A 19,099-nucleotide genomic window follows, 5' to 3' on the forward strand; every position below is an offset into this window, starting at 1 on the left:
GGAGCAAAAATATCAAACATAAAAAGAATTCAATTCTATATGATCATTTCTTACACACTGGAAACAGGCAGTCCTCCTAGATCTCAGATTCAAACCACCCTCTCATGTGAAGCAGTGTTTTTATGTATCTTAACTATGTATCTTAAGAGAAGCTGAGAAGGAAAGTGGCTGCACAACTGAAAGTGCCTGAAATGTCATTTCTAGTGACAGGAATACAGACACCTCAACTCTGCTGAATTCACCAAACACAATTTTTAGAGAAAAGAAAACTGAAGGACAAGTCAAATTGAAAGAATCACTGTTATAATAACTTTAATTTATCTTGCATTTTACAGAAGTCTATGAACGATTTTAAAAAAGCACCTCCTTACCCCATCACGTTTCTCTGACAGTTGTTAAAGTAGGCAATGAGTATGTCAACAACTTGAGCATCGGTATCTTGCAAGGATTTCAACCACACGCCAAAGAAAGAACTTGGCAGCTTTTTTATCTTTGTTTTTAATAAAATGGTATATCCATTCTGATGGTAAATCTGTCCAGCAAAATCTCCACAACACACTTTGCAAAAATCAGTGGTGATTAGCAAATTAGTTAGCTTTGGCACGGAGCTGTGCTCGCTTGCCGGTGACAGCCTGGAAGCCAGTTTTGATGCTGGCAACAGAGCATCGAGAATGACAAGTTTCGCACTGTAAGAAATAGAGTCGGGTGTCCTTCTGCAGGATTGTGTCTGGTGATCGACACGTGTGACAGGTGACATATTCCTCTGCAGGAAAAGTAATACATTACATTACTTGGTGGCTTCACTGAGCTAGACATTTCTTCCCTCCAAAATACATTTACTCTAAACTCCACTAACCCAGACTGAGACAATAAGCTGGTTACCTGGGCACTAAGACCAGGAAAGCTTAGCTATTCTAGAGCTAAGAAAACACCTGATGTCTGCTGTGATGCTTCAAGCACTAAAAAATGAATTGGGTATTGGGGTGGGAAGGGGAGGGAGCCTTCAAATGCTCAATGAAGCAGGGGAACTTGCCAACTGCCTACCTTTGGCTCTATCTACAGGTAGGCCAGTTGGAAAGAACTTAGGGACCAGACATGCCAATTTTAAGGCATTAGAAAATTAACAAAGGGGCCAGGCTAGACCAGAATCACAGATGGGTTTCTCTGACTTGGCCTTTAGCCCTGGAACCAATCACCATCCTCAATCAGCTGAGCCTTCTTGGGAAATCCAAACCCCTCTCACTGCATACCTCTAATCAGGGGTTAAGAGCAACCTCCTTCATCACTATCATTTCCCCCTATTTTCTAAGGCCTGACTTATTATAAACTATCAACTGAAGGCTCTCCCCAAAACACTTCAGCCAGATGAGAGGATTTCAGAGTGACATAATAAAATTAAATTGCAGACTTACTGATATATCTTCTCAAGACATTTTCTATCTGTTTCTGTTGGAATCTTCCTTTGATTACAAGCTGGTTATTACCATCTATAGAACCACTATGAAAGGAGGAAAAATGTCCATTACAATTATTTTTTACTGTGAAACTGAATTCTAGGGCCTTTACAGCTAATGGATTCAAAAAATATTCAATGATGTATAAATTGTAGGAACACTTGTATTACCTGGCTTTTCCCCTTCTTAAAAATAAAGTTGGTGGCCGATGACCATATTTCCTAACATTAAATCCAATTTCAACCAATTCTCCAGTGACAACATTCACATTTATAATTAATTTTAAGCCCAAAACAAATTGATTCCTTAATGTATGATGGCCCAGTCACCCAACAAAGGAAAAAATTTATACTGAGTACAAAGCAGTGAGGGGGTTGCAAAAATTAAAAAGGTGTTGCAGAAATAAGTTCTTAACACCAAATATTCTGACTCAGTCATAGGTAAAAGTATTGTTGGAACCATGTTCTACAATTAGATTGTGGTGATGGTTGCACAACTCTAAATATACAAGCCATTGAATTGCATACTTTAAATATGTGAATTATAGCTCATATAAAGCTGTTATAAAATATAGTTGAAATCATAGGCCACAAATTGTTAATGGTACTTAATAAGAAACTGAGAAGCTATTGACAAGCAGGGACAAATGCTGGACACTGTATGTCCTGCCATGGCCCACTGGGTGGACTGGGGGAGAGTGTAAACTACTATCCATGTGGTGCAGCAGTGCTCCAAAATGTATTCACCAAATGCAGTGAATGGGCCACGATGATGAAAGAGTTTGTTGATGTGGAAGGAGTGGGGTGAGAGGGGTGGGAGCTATATAGGGAACTCATATTTAATATAACATTAAAAAAAGATGGGGGGGGATCCGTTCTACTTAAAAAGGTAAGAAAATAATATAATAATTAAAAATAGCAAATAATATGCAAACAATAAAAATCAAATAAGTTTTATTGTCTTTCAAAAAAAGCAAATCTGAGTTAGAAATTATGATCTGTTAAAAATTACAAATCACAAAGTGAAACAACAAAAATCAGCCAGGTTGCATTGTTTATATTCATTGTATTTCTCATCATAAAACTGACTTTTGCAAGATTCTTTCCTGTGATTCTTCTTTAACTACAAGTGTTTAATACCATCCTCCATGAGGCTATGGCAATTCCAATACTTGATTTAGGAAATTTTTTTTTTCATTCACTGTCAAAATAAATTGTATTTTCTCAACAAGCCTATAATAGTTAATCCACTGACCTTAAGTTTCCTGGTCACTACTTGTTATAATTTAGCCCACACCTCTATAAAAGTTTGAATTATTCTGACCAGTAGGAAAAACTCTGCTAGCTTTTGCTCCCTCATTAGTTTATGTAAATTAAAAATGAACAATGTTAACAAATTATATTTAAAACACAACTCTTTCACAACAGAGCTTACACATCTACCACTGGTCAAATGCTCCTTAACCCCACAGCAAGTGTGGCCAATTCCAACCTACTGTGAGGTTCAGAAGAGTAGCACCTTTGTTATCTCTGTACTGTCAGTGAAGCATAGGGCTTTAGCATTTTAAGAGCTCAGGCTCCAGAAACAGGTAGAGCTTTGTATCTTGACTGTGCCATTAACTATCTATGAGACCATCTACAACTTCACTTCACTGAGTCTGTTTCCAAATTTATATGAATGGAAATACTAGTTTCTACTTAACAGGTAGAAGATTGAGATGGTACAAAATAAAACACTTGGCACAGTGCCTGGCACAAAGTAGGTACTCAGTACGTTAGCCACCATTATCATTTAAATTGGCATTACTTATTTGTAAAGGAACATTCAGCTTCCTAACACTTGTAGTGGTCAAACTCATGGGATTCTAGCTGACCTGAAAAGCAATGCCTTCAACAGGTAAACACTAGAGACCAGGAAGTATTATTTAATCATGGGTCCTTGTTTCAATAGATTTTCCTATGCTACTCATCAACTTACAAACTGGATTTCTACAATATAGCTTTGTAACTCATGTGAAATTCTTATGAAATGCCTTGTAATAGTCTGTATAAATGTGAATATAGTTTCTCACCTTGTACCCAATTCAGCCAATAAGAATGCAAGAAGATGCTTAGGCTGCCGATGTAATCTAAAAAGAAAGTGGAATATTATAAACCTTAACCCAGTTCACCATTTCAATTTGTGTTTACTAAGCTATTAGGTAAACTTCAGTGCATGGTTCATTTAAACTTTGAAAGGAGAGATTCAGCTATAGACCAAAGATTGTCCCCTACAGCATTACCAATCTAAATGTCCATCTACAGTGAAAGATATATACTATATAATATTTACTCACATCTATACAATATTATTTATGAATACCTAAATATGAGTAAATGTCTAGAAACAGACAGGAAATATAAAAAGCAATTTTAGGGGTGCTCGTCTTCCTCTGGGAAGAGGAAAGGAATCAGAAAGAGATATAAAGACAGCCTGATTTGTAACTATAAAACCTCTTTTTAAAGAAATATCTGAAACAAATGTATCAAAACATCAACACACATATATCAAATATAGGGGATGGGGTATTTGAGTGTTATGCTAACCCCTAAATATTTCCTTTGAAATGTTTCATTTAAAATATGTAGTATTTCAGAGAACATTTACAATAGAAGAAGAATTGGAAAACCAATGGGAAACTAGTTAAATAAATTATGGTACATCCTCACAATGTTGTACCTTATCTTGCTTGAGAAAAAGATAGGTCTCTTATTTTATAAAAAAATAAAATATAGAAAATGAAACTCTCATTCCAACATTTTCATTTTAAAATTCTATACATTCTAGCATTATCTGAACTTGTTTCAAAAAAGCAGGTACTACAATAACAATTTTTAAAATTGTGGTGGAAATATAAGGAAATAGGCTGCCGTCTGAGGACTAAATTCAGCCTCCTCATGATCCACTCTTATGGGTAACCCTTGAGTTAACTTCTCTGACCTCTGGATGCCCTAATTAAACAAGCATGAGGACCTTGAATCTAGAGAGGTGACAGGCTTGAAATGCAACCTCCTTCAACCCAACCCCTACACCGGTGCATTCTTTGTGTGGTAAAGTTCTGTTGGGACTGTTAACATACTTAAAACTCCTAAGAATCTGATATTTGGGAAGGAGTCTTGCTGTTAATCAACTTACAGTTTACAGATATCTGTAAAGTTGACAAAAGAAGTTTTCTTGGTTCCTACTCGGACAACCTGTGGAGGTTTCATGACAAATTTCCTTTTCTCTCCAGCAACCATATCTGGATTCTTTTCCCTCATAATGTTGAATACTCGATTCAGTAACTATAGAGACAAAGTGCACATTCTTTGTAATAGCAGAAGTATAAAGTTCCAATTGAGTCAATAAATAAACTTCACTTTTTATTAAATATGCATTTATACCACCTCATGTCTTAAGAAGCTCCTTGAGGACCAGGATTCAATCCCCATCACCAAGCATGTTCTGGTACATTATCAATTCGTAGCAAAGACTTGTTCAAAGTTAAAATGAATGAATGAACCCTATTAATTCTGCTGCTTTTATGGGGAAGTGATATGTGGAAAAGTAAGATTCAGGAAAGCCCAAACAAGCAATCTCCACCTACATGATCACTCTGGACCTGTTTCACCATCTATCTGAACATCAATGACCTTCCAATTCAGTTGTTTGGAGGGACATTTTTATCTTTTCTCTTGAGCTTTAGTGAACAATTTAAGAATTTATCTTACCTCCTCATATGTGTAGTCTCTTTCTGAGCCTGCCCAAGCTGGGCCTGTCTGGTTACTGAATGAGATACCATCATCTTTTTTGCTATCTTCATCTTCTAAAGCTGCAGATAACAAAGACTGTAAGAATGAGGGATGGTCCTGCTATATTAACCAAAAAAAAAAAAAGGAGGAGGCAGATCTAGGGACATGAAAGCTTCCAAGACAGCTCCCTTCCCTCCCCATAAATGCATACACAATCAATCTGCTAAAGCATAAAGGTATCAAGAACACTCCCTTTTCCTTAAAGATAGGGATGTTATTACTTTTATGAAAGTACCCTTAATAGAGACTGTTCTAATTAGGAATTTGTGGTAACATACACTGAAATGTTTCTTGATTTAACATAAAATAAAATAATGCAAAAGGACCATTACAGGAGAATACAATGTTCTGAAGCCCTTAAGAAACATAAACATCAAAAAACCCATCTGCCAACTATTCTACAGTTGTTCAAAGACTCTACAACATTTAGTAATAAAACCATACTTTTAACAAGACATGTAAAAGCTGAAAAAAAAAAAAACAAATTTTAAACTCAGTTACAGTAATTTCCCAAATTAGTATGCTGTTAATGTAATCACAATTGCCACATTCTTCCCCTATGGAATCTCTATCCATGGCTATCAAGTAAAACACTATTTTCCCTTCAGCTTCCATTATCAGTAAGTAGGAACAGAAGCAGGAATATAAAAGGAGACTGTCAGTCCAAAGGCCTAATTAACCTAGAAATGAGTTGCTGAGTCCTCAAATACCTTCATCTTTCTCTAGTATTTCATCCTCATCTGGGAACTTGACATTTTTCTTTTTCTTCTTTTTATTGCCAAGCATAATGTCAAGGTCATCTTCTGGTTCAGCTGGTTCTTGAATATCACTTTCAATCTTAAGATCCTAAGAAATGGAAAGGAGTTTCAACATGTTGATAATTCTTTTAAAAAAAAAACATGGGCTGGCATCATTTGGGAGGAAAAATTAAATCTGCAAAATTGAAGTTACAGATCAGAGAGAGAGCTCTCACAGGCAGGCCAAACTGGTTCAGAGACTTTGATATTTAACATGGAAATTCCTCAGAACCGTTTTGTGTAATCTTTCTTTCTCCCTCTATTGTCCCTTTTTATTCTTCAGCCTCAGGATCTTATTATAATTATTGTCCTTATGTTTCCAAACTAGGCTGTGACAGAATCACTTGGGAAACTTTCAAAAGGTTCTTAAATCACCTCATTGATAATCTTCAATGAGGAACAGGAACAGGATCAGAAGTAGTTTAAACAGGGCTTACCACAGCCTAGGAATAAGTCATAAAACACACCAGAAGGGCAGAAAGTGCCAATCTAAATCTCTAGCCTTCCATTTTCTTCCTCTTCTCACTATTTGTCAGACTCCTTGACCCCTAAAGTATGCTGTCAAAATTACCTATCAATATTTTTTGTGTGTCTGCATCCTGAACCATTATACAACAGCTACAGGAATTTCAGAAATCTTATCAGCAGAACAGAAAAATTGGAATGATTGGGAGTAACTGAAAACACCCAGCTGTGTAGTTTGGTGCTAGGTTTGCCCATTAAAGACCAATCTGCCCATGTGTATATTAGTTAGATACCACAAACAGGAAACCAAACATTGACCTATTCTCTGACAGTCAATAAAGGAAAAACTTAAGAGATGCTGAATATAAACTAGCACACACCAGCCAGCTTTTAGTCCCATACTATTATTTATTCTAATTCAATAAGGTATACTTGCAAACTGGGGCCAAGACACAGTTAAAGGGCAGAATAGCAATTAGTGTTTTCTCAAGGTTTTCTATACAGGCATCTCATATCAAAAAAACCTTGGGATAGTCTGAGAATTCTGGTGGGAAGGTAAATCCCAGGACCTCAAAAACACTCCAGCTTCAAGTTAACATCCATGTGTTCTGTTAACATTCTCTTATGTTATGACTTTAATAGAACTTTTCAACAGAGAAAAAGCATCAATAGCAATTTTCAGTAGAGAAAAACTGTAGTAAGAATAGATCTTATAAATTATTCTTCAGGACAAAAGCTAATAGAGGAACCGAGAATTATCAACAATAAATATCTTGTTCACCAAGACTTTTTATGGCATATATCTGATGTGTCACCTTGTTTTCCAATAAATTGTAACCCCATTTGTTCAGTATGATCTGAGCATTTCTCTATCTCAACTTCTCTACAACAGGAGGAAGAGAAGATGAATCTAGGTAAAATCATTTGGTTTTAAAGGACTTTTAATTATCTCTAAACTAAAATAACTCTAAAAAAGAAAATAAGAATTTTGAGATATTTGTATTGAAAGCAATACAGTAATAAGACAAATCACAGGGTCTAAAGTCCCTACAAGATCAGAGAACTCTAAAACTAGCCTGAGTGCTCCAGTTTGCCTATAGGCTGTACTATCATCAGCCACCAACCACCGGAGGCTGGGGTTCATTCTTTGCTGCTCAGTGATATACACTGAAGTTTACATATATTCAACATGCTACCAAAAGTTAAACTGAAGAAACTACAGAAGTATTTACTCCACAAGATTGCTCACTCAGAAATATCTACTTAGCTAAACTGAGAACAGTTAAGAACAAGGGGCATTTTGTGACCCTGGTAATGGCACGCATTACAATGGATAGGACCTAAACTGATATTCCTTGAATAATTCCCTTAATATACTTAGGTGGATGGATTCACTCAAGAAAATGACAGTAACAGTGATTTAAACAATAACAAAAGCAAAGCTAGTAAGAGATGAGGAAAAACTTTAAGAAACATCAGCCAAAAGCAACTTTTCAAGAGGTCAAATTTTACTTTCAACAAGAAAGCAACAGATGTTGAATACTACCTTTACACCTTCTTCAGCTTCATCAATATCAAATATCTTTTTTGTTTTTTTCTTCTTTTTCTTTTGATTAAAAAAATTCAAGTCATCTAGATCATCAGAAGCATCTAAAAAAGGCAGATCAGTGATTAACAATTATTTACAACTAGCAGGAGGCAAAGCATCAAATTTTGAGTTAAACTGACAAGTTACACCTATTATTCAAGTTATCAGAAGAGAGAGATCAGGTATTATTTAGCACAGTAGTCCCTCTATAACCAAAGGTTATGGTTCTGAAAAACCCAAGGGCAGGTCAACTCAAAGCTTGGTAGAGAAATGTGGTTAGGGACCATGTTGGGATTATTTATTTAGTAAATCTGACCATGTCATTCACCAGCTTTAAAACTCCTTTAATGGCTCCCCACTATTCCCAGACAAAACCGGAGCCATAACTCAATTTTCAACTTTCCAGCTTTCTCTCCACTTATGCCACCCTAGTCCTTCACCCCTTACTTACCCTTACCTCAATCACAGACTCCAGCCCTGGTGAACTGCTTCCAGTTGTAAATGCAGTGATCTCTTACTTCTAGGCCTTCACATGGGCCCTTCCCACACAGCTCTTACCCCATCTTACAGGATCTTAATTAGAAATTACTTTCACCAGGAAGCCTTTTGTAAGCATCATCCTCCCCGCAAATAGGTTAGGGCCCCTACAAGTTATTTGGATAGTACCCTGTACCCATTCCAACTAAGTTACTATTACTGGCTTGCTTGTCTCTCTCCCTACTAGATAATAAGGGGCTGAGCCTTAGTCACCTTAATCCCTAATACCTAATTCAACAAGTTACTAAATTATCTGATTAATGAAATCCCTTATAAGTTATTTCATTCATTAAAACAAGGCTACAAAGTAACTGAATATCAATGAAATTTTATCCATCATGAGTAATAATGGGTTCTTTTCCATTGTTTCCCACTTGCTCTATCCTGTTGTACAGTAGGAATGTTTTAGGATATCTCTGCTACAAAGTTTTCCAAGAAATTATTATAAATTAATTTGTCTTGTTACGACAGGAATGATACTCCTTGCATGTTTTCTTTGAGTATGCACCAAATGCTTAGCTCATGATAGATGATCAATAAATGTTAGTTCTCTCTATCCCCAGCCCAGTATGTCACATTCAACACATTAATCATACTTAATGAATCATTTATTTCTCTCAAATAGTCACCCTATGTCTATATTAGAGCACAAGAATGAGTAACTAAAGCTGATGCCTCAACCCAAATATTTTAGCTGATAATTTTAATCTCTTCTATATATTTTCAGGCCTGCTAAGACACAAAACTGCCTATCCTGGTCTTATTTTTTTCTGCCTATACTCATGAAATCAGCATTAAAGCTGGAGAACATACCTGACAGGTAAGACTGGAAAACCAACCCTGGGATGACAAGATTTCATCAGATCCACGACTTGTGAATTCAATGGGAATTTACCTACAACAAGCCTTTTAAAAATATGGCTCGGTCCCATGCACAGACTTTCAATGCCCTTGCTGTCGTGGACACAGCCCTATCAGGATGAGAAGTGACTGCATACACAAAATCCACAACACCAATGGAAGAGTACCAGATCTCCCAGGACAACAATGACCGTCTCACATCAACCACTCACCCTTTCTCCTACTATCCTCTTCATCAGCTTCCACATCTTTGTCCTCAGTTGGCTCTGGCTCCACTTCTTTTGTTTCTGAGGGTTGGGTTTCTTCTGTCTGGGCATCCCCTTCCTCATCTAACATAAAGGGCTTCTTCTTCTTCTTTTTCTTCTTGCTCATAGTAGGATCAAAAATCATCTATTTAAACGAAACAAGGGGGTGGGGTAGGAGGGTAAACCTAGTGATTGTTTCTAATGATGCTCACATTCCAAAGACACTGTATCCTCAGAAGACGTTTTCTTAAAAGTAAGAGTATTTGACTTATTAAAGCACCAAAAGGATTTTACAAAAACAAAAAACTGTCCATCTAATTTTGGATTTGTGTATCTGAAACGTGTACATGCCTTTCACTTTATAAGGTAAACCCAAGACACAGCAAGGTCACATTTAGTTTCATAAGCAAATTTGGAAATGTTATAAAATGAATCATGGTATTTAGAGAGGGATACCTTTGCACTAAGCCCCTTACTTTATGGGTGAGAAAACCACCGCCCAGGCAGGTTGTGAATGCTTTATTCAAAGTTAGTGACCTGGGGGTGGAGGTGGGAGTGAATATATGGGAATCTCCTCTATTTTTGATGTAACATTTGTGTAATCTAAAGCTCCTTTAAAAATAAAAAAATTAAGATAAAAGAAAATAAACAAAAAAGCAAAAACAAAGTGACCTAGAGCTGCTATACCAAAAGACTTGTTCTGATTTAAAAATACATACATATAATCATTAAATTCAAAGAAGCCTTGAAGGAAATAATCAGCAACCCTTCATATAGCGAATCTTTAAGTAAGAGTGACTTCCACACAACCTTTTACTTTTTGTTATTGGAAAAACATTAAAAGTTCTCTTAGGTTATTTGTATCTAATGTCCACTATAGAACAAGTAAAAATCCAGTTTATAACTTGTAGACTGTCTGCACTGATCACTTAGGGAAAAAATGCAGATAAAGTTATTTTATATATAACAGTTTAAACAACATGTAGGACAGAAGTCTGGTAGAGTAAAAAGAGCAAGGGCTTTGAAGTCAAACAGAACGGGATTCAAATCCCAACTAATTTTTTTCTGAGTCTCTTACCAATCTTTGTCCACATCCTACCATGCTTAAATTTATCATTTTGCACAGGTTCTAGCCCAACTGACCAGATTCAAATCCTGACACTGGCTCTTATTTGTGTTATACAGGTTAAGTTCTGGCCAATCCTATGCCTCATCTGAAAAGTGGGTGATCAGCAGCAGAACCAAAACCTCACAAAGTTATTAAGAGAATTAAATGAGTAAATAAATTTAAACCACTTTGTACATGCCAGGCACATAAGTAATCAATAAGTATTAGCAATTAGAACCATTATTTATATAATGCCTTATAGTTTACAAAGCATGGTATCTCGATTTGTTACTGAAATTTCATCAAATCAGGTGATCTAATTCCCAAGACATATCATGAAAATTAAAAAAATTCCCCAAATTGATTCTAGTTAAATCTTTTTCTGTCCCAATAACATTAATGAAACTAAGCTATACAGAAATCAAACTATAGTCTGTAAAATAAGGTTGAGTAGTTATTCTCCTCACTCCTTTCAGAAGTATCCTGAAAGCATCCTGGAAATTTACATAGCCTCATTTCAAAGTTATTCTCTCCTACTTTAACAAGGATCTGACTGTGTACACACATAATTGTGAAGTGTAGTCAGTCTGAAGAATATTATCCAGGATAATAGTTCTCCAGGAGGAAGCAGTCTCCCACTGCTGACCTACTGGGCTTTGGGTCACCCTACAAGGAATGTTGCAATTTGTTCCAGGGAGGCAGCTACAGTTCATCTTCATTCCTGAAATAAGAAGACTTGGCAAAAGGACAGACAGCACTACAGGCACTATAAATGTGGTCATCTGGCAGGGCTTACAATTTATTGATTACATTTTTTAAAGCATCAAGTTCCCTGGAATATTGCCTTTTAGTTATTATTCAATAACTAGCTACTCAGTAAGTTATTATTCAAACCAAAGATGGAAGGGAATCTGAAATCATCAGAGGACAGCTTAACAACTACATGCCTTATTCCTTGAAAAACATTCTTATTTGGATTTACAGGGAATAGGTCTGGCTGTAGCCTAGTAAATGGTAGTAAACATGCAGTAATCATACACTGAAATAATTAACATCTCTCTTAAATACCACCTCTGATGTACTAGGTAATTAGTATACACCCATAACCTCATTTTACTCACACCAAACCATGCAAAGTAGTTTAAAAATAAGAAAACCATGGATCACCAAGCAATGCCCAAATTAGACCTGTCCAAAGTCACAAAGCCGTGTTAGTCTTGACTGGGAAAAAAAAAAACAACAACTTTAAGACTTTCATTCCTGCCATTGAGAGTATCAACTGACTATATTCCATAGGTTTTGTTTATAAGACTAGTTCGGATTTGAGAAGTACATAGTTGCTGACAGTGCACTTATAGAATCACTTCAGCTTTTTTTTTTTTTTCACCAACGCCCTCAAAAGCAAGAGTTCTATCTTCAACTTCTTGGGTTGGAGAAGGTAAGGAAAAAGGACACTAACAAAAATGACCCCAATGATTAATTGAAGTACTTCATCAAGCTGGAAGCCTACTCCCATTTATCATACCTTACCCAAGAAATTCATTTTATGGCTATATCAAGCCCAGAATGTGGATTTAAGTTACAAAAGAACCACAAAGAAGCAAGGCATTGATTCAAAGCTCCTTTAAAAAAGGAAGAGTAGAACAAATGAAAACAGTGTAGTCAACCCTGAGTGAAAGGATTCTGGGAGATTTTTTTTCCTCTTTATATTCTCGTTTTGTAAACTTCATGCAATACACATTCCATCTTTAATCGGAAACTTTTTAGTTTAAAGCTTTTTTTGCACTTGTACCATACTAATGAACTCATGTGGTATGAAAATCCCATGTTGACATCTAATGAATGACATCTATAGTAAACAATCTTAGATATTGACAGCATTTTTAAAAATCTTAAAAATAATGAAGCCTGCAGATAAGGAAGGGATATTTCCCCTGCTAGGTAGACTCTATACTTCTAAGACACTACTGGTTCTACAGTCCTCTTGTTCTGCCATCTTTACTTGTCAAAATCCTGGTCACCCTTCAATAATGCATTCATATTCTACTCCCTCCAAAATCTAATTCTACGTCCCTGCCTGGAGACAGATATGTGAACCTGGAGAAGTCTGGAGCCAGCCTGCTCCCCACAGGTTCAAGATAACCCTTTCCCACACACAAATTAGGAAAGAAGAAAAAAAAATCTGATCCCACTACTAGAAATGATCACTATGTTGATGGCCCTATTTCTACCTCTTGTAGCAACTAATAATTTCTACCTTGCAATACAGCTGTATCTCTTATATCCTTTAAATCTCAAGTGTTTTACCTTGGCACCGTACAAAGAATGGAATCCCACAGTATCTTGCATTGAACGGGCACCGTTATTTGCTAAATGTTATGAAAAGCTTGAAAAATGGATAAAAACCAAACAAGCGTGAAACACTGCCACTCTCCAAACTTTTGAAATACAGTAATCCAGAGCAATGTCTACCATAAGCACCAAGAAATGTATACCCACCTACCTCATTTAGACTCTCACATCCTTCTGTAGCTAATTTTCTTTCCTAAGCTAGGGAGAGCCTTTTAGCACCTAAATGGAGGCAATATTACATAGATCTAGAGTTCTACTACTTGCTCAACTACTGACTATTTGATCATGGCATTATAAAACCCCCAAAGCCGCAAGTTTCTAATCTTTAAAATGGGCATAACCATAGCACCTAACAGAGTTGGTTTTTAAGAACTAAATGAGAATCGAGTCCCCTTCAGAATAAAACCTAATTTCCTTAACTTTGTCTTCAAAGCCCTTCAAGAACTAGCCACTAACTACTTTTTCAGGACTTCACTCCTAATTCTTAATCAAATTGGAGAATACTCCACTTTCTCTGATAATACTATTTTGCCTTTCTAAACCACTCCCTTGCTCTGTGCTATGCTGCCTTTCCGATTCCTAAGTAAACCGTTCAAAGCCTACCTAAAATGCCAACTCTCTAGAAAACCTCGAATTCTCTCTTCCTTCTCCCTAGGCCCCATAGGATAAGCACTCAGATGTTTAGAGAAGAATTAGAAATTCTTCATGAGCCAAATTTTTTGGAAGGGGCTGTCGCTTATAAGCGGTAGCTCTAACACCAATGTAGTCATTATCTACTTATAGCACCTATAATCAGTTTATTTTAAAGTCGTTTGATTTTACATGAACTGGAATAAATCTAGCGAAAGGGCTTTAGGGAAATACGCTGAGGTGCAAGCACGATGGTAGGAAAAAATCAGCCAGTCTGAAGCTCCGACTTCCCGCTCTTGTCGCTGCTTGTTTTCTAGATAAGGAAAGTTCTGGGGTTCCCACCCTGAACCTTTCCGGGCAAGTCAGTCACTCTTTGAGGGACCTTTTCCTCCTCTATCTCCTTCTCCCCAAGTCATTTTAGGAAATAATAATCGAAATGAGAACAAGGGCAGGATACCAGCTCGGACAAACCAGTCTACAAAAGTTTTTAACAAGGGCGCTCCCCCTGGATCCGACGGCCGATGCTCTCGTCAACCTGGCGCCTAACGAAGCAAGCTGGACTTAAAAGAACGCAGGGGTCGCCGGCCCCAAGAGCTCGTTCAGTCGGGGCATTAGCCGGGCATTCAAGCCCCCTTCTGGGCGGGTGGCTCAGCGTGTGCTCTCCATGCCGGAAACGCAGGCCACCGGGAGGACGCCCGCCTCAGCGACGCCGCCCAGAAGAACGCGGGCAGCGACCAAGCCCACGGGTTCAGAGTCTTCCCCGGCTCTGCCGATCTGGGCCGCTGTAGGCCCAGATGCCCCACATGGCGACGGCCGTCCGCTAGGCCGTAGGCCCGGGCTCCCACACAGGGGTGGGTTCGGCTCCCCCACTTAGCCCTTCGCCCCACACCGGGCCGGGCCCTCACCTCGTCCCCGGACATGGCGGCGGCTCGAGTGGGCTCGGTACAGACGGGAAGTCGGACGGGTCAGCCCCAGGCCCCAGCCGCAGGGTTCTTCCTGCCGACACCTCTCCCACCACCGCACTAGGCTCTTGCATCAGCGAAAGGGAGCGACACCCCGCCCCCTCTTCCCAAGTGTCGGAAGTGCGCCTGCGCAGAGCCCGCCAAGGCGCAGGCGTGCGGAAGAGCCAACCGAGCATGCCTCGTCTGGCGCGAATTATTAGGCGACGCCGCGGCGCCGGGCGGCATGCCGGGACTTGTAGTCCTTCTAGGAAGAAGCGTGCGCTTGGACGGCAGCGGCCAAGCAATCCGTGTGCTACCCGACAAGGGGCAACCGAAAAGTTCCGTTCCTCCTGTGGTAACTATTATCTCATTTTCACAGAGATGTGAATTTGTGCTCTTCTGCAGTGTTTATAGAATGAATTCGGTACTCTTCCGCATGGGTTAGGGCGGCTGGTAAGACTCAGTAGTATGAACACTTTGGGGTTTTAAGTTCCCTGCTACTGCCTTCACCTTACTCCTGGGGTGTTTTAGTATTTGAGAAAAGCATAGTTGGAGGTGGAGGCACATACCTCACCAAAAGGTTTTTTTTTTTTTCTTGAGTTTAAGATTTAGGATGTAGGAAGTAATGGGTTGGCTTTTTTTTTTCAGCAATTTTTTAAAAAGATAAATAGATCACACAAAACAAAAGGATTTACTTCATGAGAAATTTAACTTAAAGTGATGCTTATCAACTTGGGAAGTCGGAAACCAAAAGCCTCCTCCCGGTATTCCCATGGTTAAACTGAGGAAAGAAGGCGTCACCGCGTCACCTGGAGAGAAACGGCGTGGCAAGAGGCAGTCTGGGGAAACCTCAAAGTACTTATTTATGAAGTACCCGTTTGAACGCTATGGGTGCATTTTTGCAAGTGTCATTGCCTTCCGGTTAAAGATCACCGGGAACAGTGGAGCAAAATTGGGCTTACTGCCTTCTTGGAAGGAGGGAGAATGCACACCATGAGTAACAGCGAACGTCTCAGGAAGAGAATATTGGAAAGAACTTTAAGGTTTTCCGCTTGTGTTAGGTAATTTGGGAGAAGGTCAAGGAAGCAGGACTTCTCTCTGAATTGGATGCTGTCAGGAAGTGGGAGTAATTTTATGATTGATATTTCAATACTTCTTATCTAAAAAGGGAAAAGAACCATATGAGACTAAAGCTGCAATTGGTAAAGAAGGAGCAGTCACTCATATTAGCCAGTATAAAGGGGTATTTGGTCATTTTTGTGGTAGGGACAATATTCTTGTTTTGGTTTGTATTCAGACATAATTGCAGAGGGTTCTTGTTTTTGTCTTGATCCATCCTGGTCAGAGCGGCCCTGTCTGATGATGTTTTTTGTAAAGTTATTGATGTTTAACAGGACAACACTTCCTAGCTGGGTAGTGTCAACTTATCTCCCAGCTATCAGGCACTGCTTTTCTCCTTCTCACCATGCTCTGTATCACTTAGTACATGTTCTTTTCTTTTGGTCTCAAAACAATTGCCTGACTAAAGCATCTTTAAATAATTAAATAATTAAATTAAAAACAAGAACTGCCTGAGACAATTTGCAGATATTTAGTACTCTCTTCTGGGTACCAGTCCCTGAACCAAACATGTCAGGTAAAACTAGGCAAAAGTAGTGAAAAGTAGGTCCCTGCCTCCAAGGAGTTTATAGCTTAATGAGACAGATACTTTATTATTAGCCCCTTTTTCCAGATGAGGAAATGGTGTCTTTATGGCGTTAAGTAATTAGTTCAAAGTCATACAGCCAGTAAAATTGGGGAACCTGGGAGTCTAATCTAGACAATCTGATGCTGGAGGCTGCCTCTTTACTACCTCGAGAATCTCCGTTCCATAGGAGACTGAACTGCTGCCACCAGACCTCAGTCATCTCCATATACTGACACCTGTGCATACCAGTTTACATGTATGCTGTTGACATTTTGGCCAGATAATTTTTTGTCTTGGGGGACTATTCTATGCATTGTAAGATGTTTAGGAGCCTTTGTGGCCTTTACCCACTAGGTGCCAGTAGTACCCTTTCCCTGGTTCTGAGAAGTAACAAATGTTTGCGGCATGACAACCTCCAAATTGCTTTGAGCAGGGAGGCCCTGAAGGAGGGGAGAGAGAAGTGTGACCTAGGTTTTTGGGAAACCTGTTTGACTAGGAAAATGAAGACTGAAAGGAAAGGTAAGTGTGGTGGGAAAAACAACAACAAACAAGGGAAAACAGAAGTAATAGAAGTAGAGAGAATGAACTCATAGATCACTTTTTAAGTTACTTAGTTCAAAACACACTAAGAAAGTCTTAATGAGGCCTTAATGTGCCTCCACTCCCTATCTGAGAAATGCTTAACATTTCACAAGAAGGCCTGACCACTTTTGCAAATAGATTTATTTTCCTTCTTAATGTTTCCGGATTTCCTCTAGGTTCTTGGCTATGTTACATAAAAGAATTTAAGAACATGCTGGTTTAGTTAGGCCAGGAGTTTATTAAGGAAATGAGAGAAGAGACTAGAAATGGGAGAAAATAACAGATTATGGGTCCTAGGTATACTTATGGACTGGTCCAGGCAGAAAGGAAAAAAAAGGGCTGATTTAACTTCTGTGCTTGCTTTTTTTTTTTTAAGATTTATTTTTATTTATTTCCTGACTTCCTTTGTTTGCTCTTGCCGTTGGCTCTCTGTGTCCATTCGCTGTATGCTCTTTGTTCTTTGCAAGTTTAGAACACCTGTTTGTGAGAGAGAACACAGACGCAGGTAGCCTTGGAGCTGAGGAACAGCTTTGATTTTTGACATAAGTTTTGAGTCCACAGCTTTCTGATTAACCTTGAGCTGCTCAGTAAATTGATATTTCTCTTTCTCTGTGTTGAAGATCTCAGCCTCCTGGTGTCTGGGCTTATGCAACTTCTTGAAGTAAGCATCAGTGAGATGCTTTGCGATTTTCACACCATTTATGTTAATTTTGGTGGAGGTGGGAATGACATATTTCTAGTGTCTTCTACACAGAGGAACTCAATTGAGGACCGGGGGTTCAGTCACAAATAAGCCACTGCTTAGCTGCTTCAAGAAAACCACTCACTTGCCCCTGTGGCTACTAGATTGCAGCTTCTCATGTCCTGACTAAAGGGTTTTTTGCCATGGCTCAACAGGTTTCGAGGGACATCCTCAAAGCAGGATAATATCTAGGCATTTTGCAAAGTTTAACCACTGGGTACCTCCAAATTTGTCACCACTAATGGGCTTTGTGACAGTAGCAAGAACTTTCCATTTTTCTTTTCAATCCTGGATTTAACTGCTGAACACTTCCTCTTGTACATGGCCTTTCCGGAATACATTGCAGATCAGGAATATCTGCCACTTCCTCTGACCAGGACCGGATTTCGGCTGCAGTGAGGCTTCCCTTTCTTGGACTTTTTGGTCTTGAGGCTACCCTTCTCAACCTTGCCACTGGCATCAGCCTTCTTGGTTTCAGGTTTTTTCTTCTTCGTGACTGCCGGCTTCTCAGCTTTTCCACCCACTATCTTGTAAGATGGGAAAAGTCAGCAGGGATTTGCCCATGTTTTTCCATCTAGCAATATTCAGGATACAGAAATTGTGACTCCAAAAGACTTCATTAAACTAGTCATTAGAGTGGTATTCTCATTTGGGTATACAGGTAATTTCTTAGACTTTACCTATGGCCTGAATGAAATGACCCTTAATAACAACTGTTTCTCTTTTCTCTGATTATTCACCAAACAATATTTTAATCACCAATTTAAGAGTCCCTATTACCTTTAAACTGGGAAGAAAATGCTCTGGACACAAATCCAAATATTTTGGTCACTGGAAAAATATATTACATATTCGATTGTAACTATATGAGGGCAGGTAATTGTTAATTACAGCTGTGTCCCTAGAACTTAAAATAAGGCCTAGGACAAAGTAGATTCTTTAAGTATCTGATAAATGAATGTATATTAATATATTAGAATTATACTTGATAACCACAGTCTGTTTTGAATTTGGCTATTATGAGTCAGTCCTCAAATATCTGTTCCATGCTGGCTACATGAAGAATATAAAATTTCTGGTCTTACAGGGCTAAATATGAGATCCTGAACTCTGATGCTCCATTACAAGGGTCTGTAAGACCCTATTTGGTTAGCCAGCTGACCCTTTCTCTGACACTTCCTTTTCAGTTCTCTGTAACTTCAGTTCATTCTCCATCTAACCCACAGCATTTCCTAAAAAAAACCAACAAACTAATCATGCCACTCCACTGCCTAAAAAAT

The 19,099-nt window shown here is 38.5% G+C and overlaps 2 protein-coding genes and 1 pseudogene across 13 annotated transcripts in view; 1 reads left to right on the plus strand and 2 right to left on the minus strand.

Annotated features, from left to right (window-relative positions):
• RALY (RALY heterogeneous nuclear ribonucleoprotein) overlaps positions 1 to 10,083 on the plus strand; it is a 138,790-nt gene extending 128,707 nt beyond the window's left edge. For all 12 annotated transcript variants that reach the window (XR_011647309.1, XR_011647310.1, XR_009183198.2 and 9 more), the window contains one exon: positions 9,399 to 10,083. Coding sequence is in view for 2 of the 12 variants with exons in the window: in XM_004462528.5 (XP_004462585.1) it covers positions 9,399 to 9,407 (9 nt within the window). In the remaining 10 variants the exon portion in view is untranslated. The remainder of the gene's footprint in view (positions 1 to 9,398) is intronic.
• Positions 287 to 14,948, minus strand: EIF2S2 (eukaryotic translation initiation factor 2 subunit beta). The gene is made up of 9 exons (XM_004462519.4): positions 14,773 to 14,948; positions 9,745 to 9,922; positions 8,093 to 8,196; positions 5,995 to 6,130; positions 5,204 to 5,304; positions 4,629 to 4,777; positions 3,526 to 3,582; positions 1,413 to 1,498; positions 287 to 763 (listed from the first exon to the last, which is right to left on the minus strand). The coding sequence occupies exons 1-9, from the start codon at positions 14,785 to 14,787 to the stop codon at positions 588 to 590; spliced, it is 1,002 nt and encodes a 333-aa protein (XP_004462576.1). The 5' UTR covers positions 14,788 to 14,948; the 3' UTR covers positions 287 to 587.
• Positions 14,949 to 17,295: 2,347 nt separating this feature from the next.
• On the minus strand, positions 17,296 to 18,352 carry LOC101418016 (large ribosomal subunit protein eL6 pseudogene; annotated as a pseudogene).
• Positions 18,353 to 19,099: the final 747 nt, after the last annotated feature.

The sequence above is a fragment of the Dasypus novemcinctus genome, chromosome 24, assembly GCF_030445035.2.
Source record: "Dasypus novemcinctus isolate mDasNov1 chromosome 24, mDasNov1.1.hap2, whole genome shotgun sequence".
In the NCBI taxonomy this organism is placed as follows: domain Eukaryota; kingdom Metazoa; phylum Chordata; class Mammalia; order Cingulata; family Dasypodidae; genus Dasypus; species Dasypus novemcinctus.

Excerpts from the sequence above, each read along its gene's own strand:
- EIF2S2 (XM_004462519.4), bottom strand. Across the intron at positions 5,305-5,994 it reads AATACTAGAGAAAGATGAAG|CTTTAGAAGATGAAGATAGC; the intron begins GTATTTGAGGAC and ends TGTTATCTGCAG. Across the intron at positions 4,778-5,203 it reads GAGACTACACATATGAGGAG|TTACTGAATCGAGTATTCAA; the intron begins GTAAGATAAATT and ends TTGTCTCTATAG.